The sequence below is a fragment of the Nicotiana tabacum genome, chromosome 3, assembly GCF_000715075.1.
Source record: "Nicotiana tabacum cultivar K326 chromosome 3, ASM71507v2, whole genome shotgun sequence".
Lineage (NCBI taxonomy): Eukaryota > Viridiplantae > Streptophyta > Magnoliopsida > Solanales > Solanaceae > Nicotiana > Nicotiana tabacum.
The window spans coordinates 97,313,900-97,330,634 of record NC_134082.1 but is presented as its reverse complement, the minus strand read 5'-3'; the positions used below and the strand labels follow the sequence as shown (position 1 = coordinate 97,330,634).

Genomic DNA, 16,735 nt, shown 5'->3' with positions numbered 1-16,735 from the left:
TTAAAGAAAATTCTATATAAAATCTTAAAAGTATATATAAAAATTTATATATTTATATGTCGATTTGGTTCGAGTGTTTTTTACTCAATACAAAACTAAATCAAACCAAACCTAGTCGGATTTTTTTAATCGATTTGGTTTGACTTTTCGATTTGGTGCAGTTTTCTGGTTAGGTTTGTAAACCCCAGATGAAATAATCAAAGTGCACAAAAGAAAAAAACAATGTTTAACATAGGTACATTCACAAAGGGTAGTGTAAATGCCATAGCTGATTGATAGGAACAAAAGAAATCGTTATACTTGGCGTGCCTAGATGGACAAGGGGAATAAGATACTTATCCAAAAACAGGGGAAGCTTTGAACATAAAACCATAATAGTATCAGAACGAAATTACTAGGACACGATCGGCTTCATGTTCAATACCTTATAGCTGGCTATGTTACTTGTTTAGGGGAAATGACAACCTGTTTACTTAATCTCTCTGTTAGTTGGAACAACGCGTTTCAAGATTTATTCCTAGTAATTGGATATTATTGTTCTCAACTGCTCAATCTCATAGTTTATTATTTTTTAATGAATTCTTTTAACTCTGTGGTTTTGGGATCTCAAACTCATTCCCTGATTTTTCTTTTACTAATAACGACAGATTCTTTAGAGGTTTCACACGAGATATCCTTATTCTAGGCCTCCTAAAAGCAGCAAAAAGGTGTATAAATGACACAAGCTACTAATAGAAGACTAAAAAGTGGTTACGTCTTGAATTAAAATGTCAACTTTGACAAAAATGTGGATAAACAAACCCTTTTGGAGAGTTGCGATAATCTTTTAGTAGTGTAATAAAGTAAGTATATGATTAGTTCCAACAACTAAGTTATACTACTAATTTACTAACTAATGGAGAGAAGGTGAATTGGTATATACAAGAAAAGAGTTGGGGAAAAAAGGGTAAATACAAGCCAGGTCTAAAGAAGAGAGAGCAATGATTGGTTGTTTTCTGGCCCCAAAAACTTCACAAGCACTCCAGCTCGGGTTTTTCGAACTAGGCTTGGTTGGCAATGAAAAAGGAAGGATCCTAAACTGCTGGCACTGGCACCACTTCGATTCCCTTCTAATTCTATAACGGCTAAATTTGCCTTTATTTTATTTTAAATTGTTCAATTTTGTCTTCCGTTATACTTTCGGCTTATTCTTCTTCTTGCCGTTAGCAAATTGTAATGTATTTGCCCTTGTCATTAACAAAGGTACAACATGAAATAGTTGAACTTCATGTGTCTAAATATTTGAGAAAAAATCTATCCATATGCTCTCGACTAGTGGTGGCAAAATGGATAAAAAGCAGTTATTCATCCATATTATCCACTAAAAATGGGTTGAATAATGAACTTTTTAAAAACGGATCGTATGTGGAAAAGAACCATATTATTCAACTTAGAAAATGAATAGCCAATGAAGAACTAATTGGTTTAATTTTTACATTTGTAAAGATTCAAATTGAGGGTTCTTCAAGTTTGACAGACTATAAATTCTCCCAAAAGTGATCCTATTCAATAAACCATATGAATATCTATGTTTATCCGCCGGTTAACCTTTTTTCTATTCGTACTAAATACATGTCGGATAATTTATTCATTTTTGCATTACCCGCGCATATTCAACCCAACCACACCTACTTTTAACTATAATTTAAAATTACCTCATGTTAGCTCCATTAGAGATTAGGGAGAAAAATGATACTTTTTCGGACACAATATTAGATGAGACGTGTCTAAGGGAGGACAAAGTTACTCGATTTCCTATAGTTAGATGAGCAAATAAACAAAATAAGTACTAGGAGTAGTAACTTAAAACAGATAATACTCTAAAGTCCTAGAAATGCAGATGCAGATGAGAGTAAGGATTGGGTCACTGTCATCCTCGTGGTCACTTTAAACAGAAGAAAGTGCCAACCTCACAAGAAAAGAGGTCTTATATATGGCAGACCCCAACCTCTCCATGTTCCAAATTCATAACTTCCCCCTTATACCCCTTTTCCCTACCTCCCCCCATAAAGGCCCCAACCCCCCTTGCTTTATTATTTTCTCTATAAAATCCGCCCACATTCTTCCCCCAAACTCTCTCAATACTCGAGTCCCTTAATTTGAGCCTGATCAACACCAAGAAAAAGCCTCAACCCTCTTCTCATTTTGCCTCGTTTATTCTTCTTCCTTTTGTTATCTCTTCACAAGAGAAGTACAGCTAGCCATAAAAGATGTGTTCCTCCAAAACTAAACTGCAGGGCAGCCAACAAACCATCTCCCAAATCAATGGTCGCCCTGTTCTTCAACCAAATAGCAACATACTTCCTCTTTTTGAACACCGTAACTCCCTTAAAAAGACACCTCCAAATGTATTACAGCGAACTAACAGTGCTCCTCCTGCTACAAATGGCAGTACTAAAGTCAAGATTTCAGTAACAACTCCACCGGTCTCTCCTAAACTGAAATCGCCAAGACAACCAGCTATCAAAAGAGGGAATATTGATCCTAATGTCTTGACTTCAAGTGCTGAGAAAATTTTGACTCCGAAAGGCACTGCTAATAAAGCACCAACTTTGTTGAAGAAGCCTAAGCAAAGCAGTGGGGGAATAACTTCACCCCCTTCCGTGAAGAACTCTTTATTGAAATATTCGTCCTCGATGATAGTCGAGGCTCCAGGAAGCATAGCAGCAGCAAGAAGGGAACAAGTTGCAACCGCGCAAGTTCAAAGAAAAATGAAAATTGCCCATTATGGAAGAACAAAATCTGCCAAATATGAAGGAAAAGTATCTTCTTTCGACTCTTCCTCTCCTTCAGCAGCTAACCCCAGTACGCGAGAGGAAAAAAGATGCAGCTTTATCACGCCTAATTCTGGTAATTAAAATTATCTTCTAACACAAATTAGTGTAAGTGGATAAATAGGACTAAAGTTTTTGGTGTTTTGTTGTGTTTCCAGACCCGCTGTATATTGCATACCATGATGAAGAATGGGGAGTTCCTGTCCATGACGATAAGTAAGCATCAATTTTCCCCTGTTTTTTGTGCATTGTTCATATTTGTCAGCTTCATACTTATATTAATTTCTTTATTGTATATACACAGTCTGCTCTTTGAGTTGCTGGTGTTAACTGGTGCACAAGTTGGATCGGACTGGACTTCAGTGTTAAAGAAAAGGCAAGAGTTCAGGTAGGTTTTTGCTGGTGTTTAACTGATTCTTGATTAACATTTTTTGCGAAAAATTCAGAGGCCTTAGCTGTATTTTGCATTCTACTTTCTTCCAGGGATGCCTTTTCAGGATTTGATCCAGAATTTGTTTCCAAGTATAATGAAAAGAAGATAACTTCAACAAGTGCTGAATATGGTATAGAGCTTAGCCAAGTCCGAGGAGCTGTCGACAACTCTAACAGAATTTTAGAGGTAATCATACAATATGAGCTCTATAAAAGAATTTTAAACACTAATTAAACTTTTCAACTGTCTTTTCTATTTCAGCATCTTCATTCTTTTTCAATCCTTCCAAACATTATGATGCCCTAATGGAAAGTACAGATGGGAAACTCTTAAATTAATTAATGTGCTTGAAGCCAATCATGGATGTAGCTAACACCTCTTAAATAACATAACCACATGGGCCATATGGAATAAGTATTGCATGCCTATCCTGACAACCCCAAGAAAAAAAGATTAGTAACTTAAATAAATGTTTTAGGCTTAAAAAATAAAGTAGACTTCTCATATACTGTTACATTCCTGTGATTCTTAAATAAAATTTGGACATTTCTAGTCTTGCAAATTTTAAATGTGGGGATCAATTTCTTCAATATATTTCAGATAAAGAAGGCATTTGGGTCGTTCGACAAGTATCTGTGGGGATTTGTAAACAACAAGCCCATTGCAACACAATACAAGGCATGCAACAAAATCCCAGTGAAGACCTCAAAATCAGAAACCATAAGCAAAGACATGGTGAAAAGAGGCTTCCGCTACGTCGGCCCAACCGTTATACACTCCTTCATGCAGGCGGCCGGCCTTACCAACGACCACCTAACCACCTGCCCACGACATGTCAAATGCGAGGCATTGACAACTCAACCACCCCCAACTCAATAACTACCTAATCATCTCCAAGTTTGTTAAATGCTCTACTAAGCCATAGTTTTAAGTAGCAAAAAAGTTGTTAAGAAGCCTAGTTGATTGTCTAACAATATTTCCCCTTTTTTCTATTTGGGTGATGAATTTAGAGGTGTCAAGTGATATGATTTGGTGATTGTAAAGATATTGAGTTGGTTAATGTATAGACAGGTGGAAGAAGTGAAAGAATATTTAGAGGGGAAAGTAGAAAGGAATAAAAGGAAGGATGGTATAGATAGGGGGGGGGGACAGGAAGCATGTGCAGGGTTGGCAGGGGAATGCCAATGGCATGTGTTTGGTGCATATATGCCTTAGGATTTAATTTTGTGACCAGTGACCAGCACCATCAACAAAAACTCAAGGGCCATTACTCCACCACTATTTACTTGCGTGCTTTTGAATAGAGGCTATCTTTCAAGGATAAGATCATCATCAACTTCAGTACAAAGGAGGAGCCTTTGTGTTCCCCTTTGTAGGGCCTTGATTTGGACAATATTTTCTTTGGTTTTCTACTTTTGTTGTTGCCCCATCGTACCATGTTTGCTGGAATCTAACATGACCTAGAGGCAAGCACAAAGTGCCTTGCAGTTGTATCATTACTTTAGTGTGGAATTTTGAGTGTCTTGTCGTTGGCCTTTGCTTTTTTTTTTTTTTTTTTTTTTTCTTACGGGAATTGTAATATTATGATGGATTTTAGTGGTGATGTGTATGGTTATGTGACCCTCTCTGGATATTTATGGATACACTTTTCTGGATTCTGTTTAATACGATAAGTTAAGCACCTACCTCCCATGTGCCCTCAACTTTTCTAAGTCACCTGTTAGACAAGATTGCGAAGCATATTCCCCACACACATGCACATGGACACGGCGACTAACTCAGGAGTGGAATAGAAATGCATCTCAAAGTAAGGCTCGCTTGCTTGTGCAGGCAAACTGCACTTAACCTCGCAATAAACTAGCAAAGTCTGCTCCTTTGGACAATATTTTGTTGAAATATTAAATGAGTATTTGAAGTTGAAAAGGAGTATTTGAAAGATGAAATTTGTGTTTAGACATGAAATTCACCTGGGAAAAGAGTTAGACATTTGTGGGTGACAACTATCATTTCACTAGAAATATTCCACAACCCACTTTCTCAACTTCATATTCTCTATTTTAAGTTGAAGTTGAAATAAATTGAACAAATTATGAAACAAAGGACTTGCAAATAATAAGTGTTTGCAAATGATATTTCATTATTAGCAAGTAATAAGTATGTCTAAAAGTCTACTTAAGTTCTAAGTTCTGCATTTTCTTTTAGGAATCAGCCCCAACCTTTGATACTTCCACCCCAAAAAAAAACCCAAATAACTTTAAAAGGGGAAAAACCAACGGATCTAGCAAGAAAATAGGCAACCAGACGAAGACAAAAAGTTAGACAAGCACGGGACTGGAGAGATAGGAACTAACAAGACATTTTCAGTGAAAGCGAGTTGAATTCTAACCTCGAACATACAAGCACAACAAACCACAAGACAAAACGTAATATGGAAACATGAAGATGCTAAAGTGGCGTTATGAGTGCCACAAGATCCAGCAAAGCAAGATAGCAAGTTAGCGTAAAACAAAACAAAGTTCAGCTACATTGCTAATTGCTTTCTTCCAGCTAGTAGAGGGACCTAACTCCTCAGGTTAGAGATATCAGCAGCGAGTTAGTAGCATCCCCTTGGATGAAGCACCACAGCTGAAGCTCAATGCCAAGGCATAAAAATCAGCAAGAAATTCTTGAAAGCTTCCCATAACCATTCTATAAGTAGCACGGCTCAAAAGGAAATCCATCATGCTTTACAGGACCCTTGAATCATATTGCATCAATATTTCAACAAGGATCTTAATCCCTGGAAATATCACCAAGTTTCCTCCTGTCGCCACTTGGAAAGTTTGGAAAACAACCAAAACCTACTTCAAAGTTTACATCTTCTGTGCATCACTCAAACACGACTGATGTAAGTAACTGGTCAGTCTCTGATCAAAAGGATTTCAGGAGTTCTCCCCTCTGCCCTACTCTGGTAACTATACTAGCAGCTCCACGAAGGGGTGGAAATGGGAGATACAAAGAAAAAAGTTTTATTTCTTTTGTCTATACCTGCTTCCCATCACCACTCTATAACTGATTGCACTTTCCTAAAAGAAAATCGTTTTCCTTCATATTTATCCATACTTTTCTCAATTCTCTGCATCTCTCCCTTTGTCTCAAATTAATGTCCTATTATCAAACTCTAGTACTCTCCAATGTTGTATTGTTTAGGCAGTATTGGCTAAAGAATGTGAAAGAGAAGGTTGAACGCATGTGCAAGAAAGGACAAGAGACACCAACTATATGATGTAGTTTAAGGAACTCATTCACAGTATTGGATGCACCTCCGCTTGATTTCTATGTATTTTATTTCCGCTTAATCTTCTATGTATTCATCATAAGACCTTAGGGGTACCTTTGGGTGTCGGAAACAATAATATTAAAGCATAACGCACAGAAGACATAAAAGAACTCCATCTTGCCTGATCAATTGGATCCAAATGAACTTGTTGACCAATCGAAGAAAAAGTCCACGTAGAATCGACGAACTGAGATCTTTCACAACTCAAAGACTTAAGCACTTAGAAAGGCATAAAGTGCGTAAAGGATAAACAACCAGTTCATAAGCTTCACTTGATTCACTGCAGTCATACTAAAATTCTTGCATAAAAGAACCTCAAAAAATATATCTTGTCCTTTAATTGCACTTGCAACTTAAGCCCCCGCGTGGCTTGGCACTTTTCTGTGCTTTATGCGCCTGATTATACTATGGTTACTTGCAGCGGTGTTGTGCTAGCTGCAGTATTGCAGTAGAACGCTGGCTATGCCCCAGAAGTTTGCGAAAGATTTGATAACAGCAGCATATTGAAAATTTTCTGTATGAAACTCAAAGTTCGCACATAGAAGGAAGTTGACATAAACAAGTGGATAATCATAGAAGAAGAATGTGGAGAAAAAAATGTTCTGTTAGATTCACAGACCATGAACCGAAAGCACAAGATAGATATTATCATTCAATCAAAAGGGTAAGGCTCTAGTTTCTACAAGTATGGTGTCCGCGCTAGCTTGCACACACCTTTTGACTATTCCACTAGATACCAACTACCTCCCACCAACACAATTATTTCTGCGCACAAAGGCTTAAGCAGTTAGGAAGAAATTACTTAATCTTTTTCGTCTCTGTTAGGAGTTCGACCTTGTTCCCCTATTCATCCCACCTCATTGACTGTTAGGGATAGACCTTTAGGTTCTTGAGCTTTTCTTTAGCAGCAAATAATTAGGAACATGCTCATGTAATCTACAAATCATCTCTTTTTTACCAATTGGTATTGTATCACCGGATTCATCTTAACATGTTAGATTCATAAGTAGGACACTAGCAAGAAGTTACGAATCAGTTCACAACATCTGTCTACAACTCCACTACATCACAGTGAAATCCCAATTTGCTAAACTAAATCTCCCTTAAACATTCTCAATCATTTGATAATTCCACAATTGAAAAACATATAGTTAGTAGCTACAAGTGCAATGATTAACTTTGAGCATCAAAGTGACTATAGCCACGAGCGCTTAGAGGTATGAAGTTAAGTGAATCTTACCATCTGAACAAGCTTAGCTTTTTAAAGGACTCTTAATAAAGTAAGTTGGTCTGTCTCACAAGGGTGCAGCTAAGTTTTGAAATATTAGGGATATATGTGTAGCCATTTTACATGTAAAACATCTATTTATAAAAAAGAGAGTGACAATGCCAAGTAAATATGTTCCAGAGCAAAAGATTCATGGTGAATCTCATATTTGTTCCATTTCCACCCTCTTTGAGAAATATATTCAGACAATATGTTCTACTCAAACTAGTAATATTCGTTGACAAGCATATATTATCATGCTAATTTCATGAAAACAATAAATGAACCAGCATGTTAATATAAAAACTACACCTCAATCCCAATCCAGTTGAAATCGGCTAATGAACCAACATGTTACTACCAAATGACTAGCAGCACACAATCACAAATTTTTTTCTCCAACCTAAATAGCAGTTAAATTCAAAAATATGAAAACATAAGAAAGAGTCACATGACCAGTTTAGTTTAGCTCTTATCCTGAGTAATGTAGCCTTCCTTTCGGCCCTCAAAGCCAGGCCTCATGAGTTTCTTCTCCCTTTTAGCAATCTTCCTCATCTTCTTCTCCTTAACTTTGCCAGCAATGTTATCCCTTCTCTTCTGCTGTCGCTCGTTTTTTAACTTCTCCTGACTCTGCACTCTTTCCTTCCACTTCTCCGAACTCTTCTCTTTCCTCCTCTTCTCCCTCTTCATACTCTCCTTCAACTTTGAAGGGTCATCGTGCACCTTCACTCCCATTGCCCTGTTTGCTGCTGCCTTCCATGCTTCCCTATCCGCCACCGTCCTATTCTCCCTCTTCACCTCTTCCAGCCTCTTCAGCCTTTCCAATTCTTTAGCTTTGGATCCTTTTTTCTTCTTCTTCTTTTTCATGTCATCGTCGTCTCCGAGTTTGACTTTCCCAAACTCTATTCCCTTTTCCACTTCACTCACACTGTTATCTTCTCCTTTACCGTCTTCTCCTTCTCCTTCACCTCTCTTTCTCTTCTTCCCCTCGGATTTCACTAAAGATGCTTCTTTTTCACTCCTCCTACGATCATTTGCTCTGTTATTGTGCGAACTCTCGCCATCACCGCGGTTACCACGGAGCATTTCGATCTTTCTGCGTAGCTTTTGTCTCAGCCCTTCGAAAGTAACGGAGGAGTTATCGTTATTAGGGTTATTATCGTTCTCCTCCAAATTAATGGGCGTAGGTTTAGCATGATCTTCGTCGGGATTTGCTTTGGCGTCAGTTTGTTGCTGTTTCTGAAGGGATTGTTCGAGGAGGCCGAGGGTGGAGGTTTGATCCTTTTTGCCAGGATCAAGGCGGTTGCGACGAGCGAGTTTGAGGTTCTCTTTGGATTTTCGCTTGGCGGAGGCTTTGGCGGCTTTGGAGAGGCCTCCGTACCAGGGAGCGTCTTCTTTAGGGAGGTAGAATCTAGGTGGAATTAGGTCGATTAGCTTGTCGAAGAAGAGTCTGTGGTCGTGGATTAGGGATTTCAAATCTACTACGGTGGTGGTGGTATCTGCGGCGGAGGTGGTGGCGGATTTTTGCTTCTTCTTCATTGCGGCTAGGTTGGACTGCCAATTGTGAAGGAAAATTTGCAGTAAGCTGTGTCGCTTCGGGAAAATACAGATTATATTGGAACTTAACACCTGTGGTGTAGTGGGTCAAAGCATTTCTTTTGGGCTCAATGTTACAAATTCAGAACATATTGGCATTATACAAACAGGCCTGTCCAGTTACTTGGGCCTAAATATTATGGGCCAGTCCAACTGATGAACTAAGGTTATTTTGGGCTTGTTTATTGTTCGCAAACGTATATGAAGTTTGTTCAAGGAAATGACATTGTATAGTCGCTTTCAAATAATAATCGAAATAGTGTATATCTATATACAAAAAATATATAAATTATATGCACTTATGCGGCTATTGAATATAAATAATTTTGACCGTGGACTAAAAGTGATCTTTACCCCTTTGTTTAAGGATAGTTTCAAGATACAAATTTTTTATTATTATTAACTATATATTGGCCTAAACATAAAAAAGAAAACCTATAGTGATGATTGATGACTGACTTGTACCATCGATGAGTTGTTTGCTTTCTTTGTGCGAAACATACTTTCGTAGTGAGCACATACACCAATTACTGCTATAGAAAAAAAAAATACAAACATCGTAACTACAAAGCTAGTAAAATATGCATCTTAATAAAAGTTGGGGTAGATGTACGAGAGCATCTCCAACCTTTATCCTATTTTTGGTCCCCAAAATGGAGATTTCCTCATTTTTACTCCAACCATTCCCCTATTTTTTCCCCAAACTTTTTTATATTCTTCTCTCTCGTCTATATTATATTATTATCTTTCATTTCAATTTCATTTTTTAATTTTCATTAAACAAATTCCATCTTTTATTTTTATTAATTTGTAATTTCCATTAAAACAATTTCATAAAATTTTAAATAATAAAATTATAAGCAATTATTATAGATTAACTAATAATTCAAATAAAAGTGAAATCATTGCGATACAAGATTAATTAAATGCATATTACATAACGATACAATTCATTCGAAATACTACATAAATATTTAACTTCAACCTCTAGTATTCTCCCATAAATGATCTATTAATGCATTATATACGAAGTGCAAAATGAACATCTTTGTCCTTAATTCTTCTATGTGCAAAATGAGCATATTTGAGATAATTATATATTTTTTGTACAATTATAACTTATAATAAAATTAACTTACAATTTTACATAAAAATAATAAATGCACGAAAATTAATTTATCAAATTATACACCAAAGTTAAGAATTAATATTATAAAGACATTACATAAACATAATTAGGTATACATAAAGAGATAAATTAAAAGATTAAATAATAAAATAATAATAACAAAATTGATGAATAGTAATGGGGGAGATGAATAGTGTGTCCCCATATTTGAGGGAACACTATTCATCCTCCATTTTGGGGACAAAAATGAGGGAGAGTTGGAACTAAATTACCCCAAAAATTACCCCCATTATAGGAAATGGGGGTAAGGTTGGAGATGGCGTGAGTGCTTACTATCCATATCGTTTTACTTGAATTCGTTCTATGCAATTTATAAAAATTTAGGTTCTCTAACACTAATTCTTTACATATTCTGATGACATACAAAATCTCTAACAAAACGGAAGGACTATTAACGTGAATAGTAGTTTTTATTTCCATACTTCGTTGATAAATTGGGGAGTACATAAAAAGTTATAGAAGAACATTCACATAAATATTTAGGGTATGTTTGGTTCGAAGGAAAATATTTTTCAAAAAATATTTTTAATTTTCTCATGTTTGGTTGGCTTAAATGTTTTGGAAAAAAATTTCCTTGTGAATTCATTTTTCTCCAATTGGAGGAAAATGTTTTCCTTATCAAGAGAAGGGAAAACATTTTCCAAAACTCATTCTCAACCTTCCTCACCCTCACCAACCCATCCCATCCCCTCTCTCAAAAAAAGGATTTTTTTTTTTCAAATTTCAGTTTTTCTGTTATCACCCACCCTACTACCCCTCCACCCCACCCCACCCTACACTCTCCTCCCGCAAAAAAATTATTTTTTTACCTTATTTTTTTTTGCAATTTTAAATTTTTATTTTTTCGTTTTTCGGCACCACCCACCCCCCACCTACCCCCCCGCAAAAAAAGTTTTTTTTTTTACTTTTTTTTTTGTAATTTTAAATTTCTGTTTTTTCGTTTTTCTGCACCACCCACCCCCACCCCACCACCCCGCACAAAAAAAAAGCTTTTTTTTTTGTAATTTTCAAATTCCCCCCTCCTCCCCCTCCCCCCCTCCCCGGAATTTTTTTTTAAATATTTTTCAGTTTTAGTTTTTTTATTTATCGGTTTAAAGGTTCAAAATTTTACAAGTTCCGAAGTTATGAGTTCGGAAGTTTATGTGATTGGAAGTTTACGAGTTTAAAAATTATAAAGTTTACGGGTTCGAAATTCAGCTTTAGCGGTTCAAAAGTTTATGAAATTTGTGGGTTCGGAAGGTTGTTGGTTTGAAAGTTTATGGCTTCATGTTTATTATATGTAAATTATTTACGAATATTCTTGAAAAGTTATTTTCCTTAATTTGTGTACCAAACACCGGAAAATGAATAAAATTATTACTTATTTTCCGAGAAAATATTTTCTTGATTATACCAAACACACCCTTATATTGTCAGGTAATAAAGTCGGCGAATAATATGAGGAAAATAAAGCTTTTCTTCCACTCAAAGTGAGGTATTAAGAAGTAAGAAGTATTTCTTGTTACTTCTAGTGATACTTACGAACACGGGGAATAAAGTTGAGGAGAAATGCAGTTTAGTCCCTTTGGTTTATGTTGTTGGCGCGTGGCATCTCTCAATTATTCAATTTTACTCTTTCTAATTTTCAATTGATCAGACTTCGCAAATTTGGTCTAATTTTAGGCAAAACCAGTTGATATTAGCATTTCTTGTAGCCTACAACTCGGTTGATTTGTGAGCCATTTGCTAACATGCAGGAAGATAAACTAAGACATTACATATTATTGGTTCTTTTATATGAATTGATGACCAAATTTCTCAAGTTTATCAAATTGAAAATTAGAATATGCAAGGTACGACCATGTTAGATGACTGACTTCAAAGTTCAAATCATCCAATAAAAGAGCTAAATACCAGAGTCCAACTACCTTATCTGTTCCTTCCTTTACTACTACCAAAAATAGTGTTTCTCCTTTACCCTTTCCCTTCCTTTTTACTTAACCAAAAATAGTTTGTTTGACCTCCTGAAAATACTGCATTTGAATATGAGAGAATTTTGTTACTCAACTTTCTTTAAAAAAAATAAAATTATGTGCTTAGAGAAGACTGTAATTGTTATAAATAGTATTTTATTTATGGTGAATGTCTATATTTTAGAGAGATTTTAGGATTTGTTATTTGGTGGCTAAGTCACTTTTCTCTATAAATAGAGGGGTTCTAATACATTGTAATTCATCCCAAATCAATAAGAATTCTCTTTCTCTACTTTTCTCTGAAATACTCTTTTCTTCTTTTATTGTTTTATGACACGTTATCAGCACGAGACTCTAACAAATTGAATAGAGACTAAAATAATAAACCATTGGGCTTTGGATTTTGAAGCTAAGTCGTTGGATCGAGAGACTAATCAACAATTTAGATGTATTTGACTCATCCTGTCATGGAAATTAATTTGGTGTGATGAGTTGCATTCTGTGATGATAGCAACGAATTGACAAATCAAGATTTTTCAAATTCGACGGATGAGATATGTTTGATCAGTTGCTTTTGTGCTAATTGCTCCGAGTTTGGCAAACGGGATAAATTCTGGATTTAAGGTAAGTGTTTTACTTTATTTTTCTCTTTTAAATTTTTTAAATTCTATAATTTGATTTTATATACAAGCAAAGACAACAAAGTTTGATTATAACTCTAATGGAGTTTGTAAGAAATTATAATCATCCGAAGTGATAAAAGTTCTATGTCTTGTCATGATCAAATTCATGTATGATTGTGAGCATAAAAAGTGGAAACCTGTCCCACTGAATTTGTTTTATTCTCATTCCCTTAAGAGAATGTGATAGTAGTATATGATACATCTGAAAGAAGATAAAATTATTACTATGAATGTATCAATGGATGTGGACGTGACAATAGACGACATTATAATCATATCATTGTGGTAATGAGAACAATAAGGATTCTCAAAATAATCCTTCACTTTGTGAAAGTAATATTTGTCATCGATTTGACATGATATTTTATAAAGTACATATAGATGAATATGGTCCATTCATGATGTGAATGTAACAATATGTGATTTATGAATACATATTCATTCTTGGAAGAATATGAGTGTACTAGTGGTATATACCACACTCACCTCTAGAAGGAGGTTTGAGAGGAAATAAAAAAATAATGTCATTATTATGGCATAAATGGTCATTGGTCACGCACTTATTGTACGCCAAAATGTTTTAGCAATGTGATTATTTAAAGACAACGATAATGCAAGAAATAAATCTTGCATATAATTTTAACCATAACCATGATGGTATAACTTTCTCTTTAAAAGAGCTTTTCGCCATATGGATGTTGATGAATATGTGGTAGTACAAAATTAATTGAGAGCTCTGGAAGAGCCAATTATTACTATTTTGGAGGAATACAATTGATTATCATGTTAATTTATTGTGTCGTAGTAAGTCTCAAAGAAACTTAATTGAGTTTCTAAAATTGAGTTTCTAAGGTATTCCCGAATGCGGTTGGTTATATTGAGACTATAAATAAAGGAAAGATTTAATATTTTATATTACTATAACTTGTAGCGGGGTAATATGTATGTGAAAAGCTACCCACTTTATTCTCCGGTTTATACTACACAAATAAAAGAATGCCACAATAAAGTAAAAGTTTATTGATATAAAACACATATCATAATAAACTTGGAGTTTATTGATAATTGTACGTGTTATGGTGTAAACCTGAAATTTATCAATATTGATAATTTATTCAGTTGGCACAATTGGTTTAGCCATGTTAATTTAAGTATGATGTACAAAAATAAAAGAGAATATACATGGGTAAATATTAAAGAACTAGAAAGTTCTTTATGAATTCTCTTACATTGCTTGTTCTTATTAATTGATAGACCAACTAAAATTGGGATTGAATCCCATGAATACTGAAAATATCAAAGGTGAATATGAGCTCATTCACCTGCCATGTATACCACATAAGATATATCTATGAGATGGTTACATGTGCAATTATTATTAACCCGTAACCTGGTGTTTTTGCGAGGTAACTTGCTCAATAATTTAATTTAGAGCATAATTTTCAGATTTTCTATTCAAGACAGTTCATTTTGATAAGTTGGTTACATCATAGTTGGTTTAGCAAAATGATTTATTGATTGTCTTCACTTAATAGCTAAACTATTGCTTATGAGAATAAAGTTATGTGTATCAGTTTGATATACGTTATATACGAAGGTACATTACATTCTCCCCTCACAAGTAGTTCGGAGTCAGGAACCAAATAATTCCATCTTATTATTATTGATGTGCGAGGTATATTTTGATTAATACCATAAAGCACAAAAGTGGTTTTTAAAGTTCAGAAAGTAAGTTAGTTTTTCTAACATGAGGGGGAAATATGATAAAAGTTGAGAAAAAGTTATGTGGAATGAATTATCATGTGTACATCAAGATCCTCGAATAAAATAATATGAACTTGAAGTTCATAAAAAGATAATTCATTTGCAATATATTGCAAAGCATGCCAGACGCATTTGCTGACCCAAAGAAAGTAACTATGTTCTCATTGCAAATGCTCCTATTAAGTCCTAGAAGGACAAAATCTATGGTACGCTTAAAGTATATAGACAAATCGGTTTCAAATAAACTTCTTGATAAAGAAGATGAGCAAATGATCATAATAAAGGAGGCAAATGATCTAAAATCTCATGAGAGATTCAGGTACCTGAATATATGAATGAAAAGATTTCTGTGTTATGTCTTTATGAAAAATAACGAGGTTGGAACCGATATAAAGTGTTTGTCGACGACATCTATAACAATGATAAATATATGTGAGGATCTTAAGTTTGGAGAAACAACTCAAGTAGAATTTAGTTTCATATGAAAGACATGCAGTTTTGGACATATATGTTTAACCAAAAATTGTGTACTTCGGTCAAAGTTTATTTTTAAAAATACTCGGGCTACTGATAATCAAGAAATTCTATATTTTCTCAGTGATAACAAAAGAAATTAGGATATGAAATAGCAATGTAACCAATAGAAAGCAAACGAAAGTAATTGTATTTCAATAATAATCAGAACGTGTCTTTACAAGTGAAATCCCTTTCCCTTATATAGGAATCTATAAGTACATCGTTTCTTCCCTTTTATGACTGAATCATTATGAATATTAATGATATTAATGAGACGTTATAATTGGCAATCGTAACTGTTTACTAAGATTCTGTAACGTCTATGATCATTCATGCACATTAATTGACGATTCATGAATCTTCCTTCTTTACTGTCTTGATTTATTATGACGGTGTTTCTTCATATAGCAATTCATACTCGAGCGACCATACCCTTTTATCTCGTGGGTGATTTGCTCGTACCTATTACGACTCGTGCCTTTTTTAATGCATCTTTCCAGCTGTTGCTTTCTTAATGATTCACGTGTCTTGCCTCATCAACCACTTATATAAATCCATGTGTAATTTTTTTACCAATAAAATATAGTTCAAACACTCGAAAGTATAAAGTCAATAGGTGTGTGCAATCACTTTTATGTATTTTATACGTCGACATGACATGAAAACTTGATATGCATCTAAAATCTATTTAAATGGCTTATTTGAGTATACTTATATGATAATCCCCGAAGGATTTAAATTGATTAAATCATATACAATTTTTGACCTTGAAGTACCACATCCTTACTGCAATTTGTGCACAAATGTATCTTGTTATAATTATAAGCATGATAATATGACAGCAAGAGTTTTCACCTCTATGTGAAGATATTGAAATGGCGATTCCAACAAGATCATATGAACACAATACATCTATTAGGGATGATGATTTCAAGGTGAGACAAATTCGTTCAAGTTAATATGGCTTATTTGTTTGTCAAATCTCTACCAACGATCTTTTGAAGATGGTGCACAAGACTGAAATGCAAAGGCTTATAGATGTGAATTGGGGCTCTCATCAGGGAGAGTTAATACGCATTGTACTCTTTTTTCCTTACAAGGTTTTGTCTCACTGGGTTTTCCTTGCAAGGTTTTTAAAAGGCAACCAAAAGGCATATTTTTAAATATGTGTACTCTTTTTCCTTCACTAGAATTTTTTTCCAC

The 16,735-nt window shown here is 34.8% G+C and overlaps 2 protein-coding genes across 2 annotated transcripts; one reads left to right on the top strand and one right to left on the bottom strand.

Annotated features, from left to right (window-relative positions):
* The first annotated feature begins 2,096 nt into the window (after nt 1-2,096).
* LOC107828930 (uncharacterized) lies at nt 2,097-4,919 on the top strand. The gene is made up of 5 exons (XM_016656359.2): nt 2,097-2,889; nt 2,972-3,029; nt 3,118-3,201; nt 3,297-3,432; nt 3,847-4,919. Exons 1-5 carry the CDS (start codon nt 2,250-2,252, stop codon nt 4,123-4,125), a joined length of 1,197 nt encoding a protein of 398 aa, XP_016511845.1. The 5' UTR covers nt 2,097-2,249; the 3' UTR covers nt 4,126-4,919.
* Nucleotides 4,782-9,432, bottom strand: LOC107828845 (uncharacterized). The gene has a single exon (XM_016656259.2). The coding sequence runs from the start codon at nt 9,369-9,371 to the stop codon at nt 8,298-8,300; it is 1,074 nt and encodes a 357-aa protein (XP_016511745.1). The 5' UTR covers nt 9,372-9,432; the 3' UTR covers nt 4,782-8,297.
* Between the last annotated feature and the right edge of the window lie 7,303 nt (nt 9,433-16,735).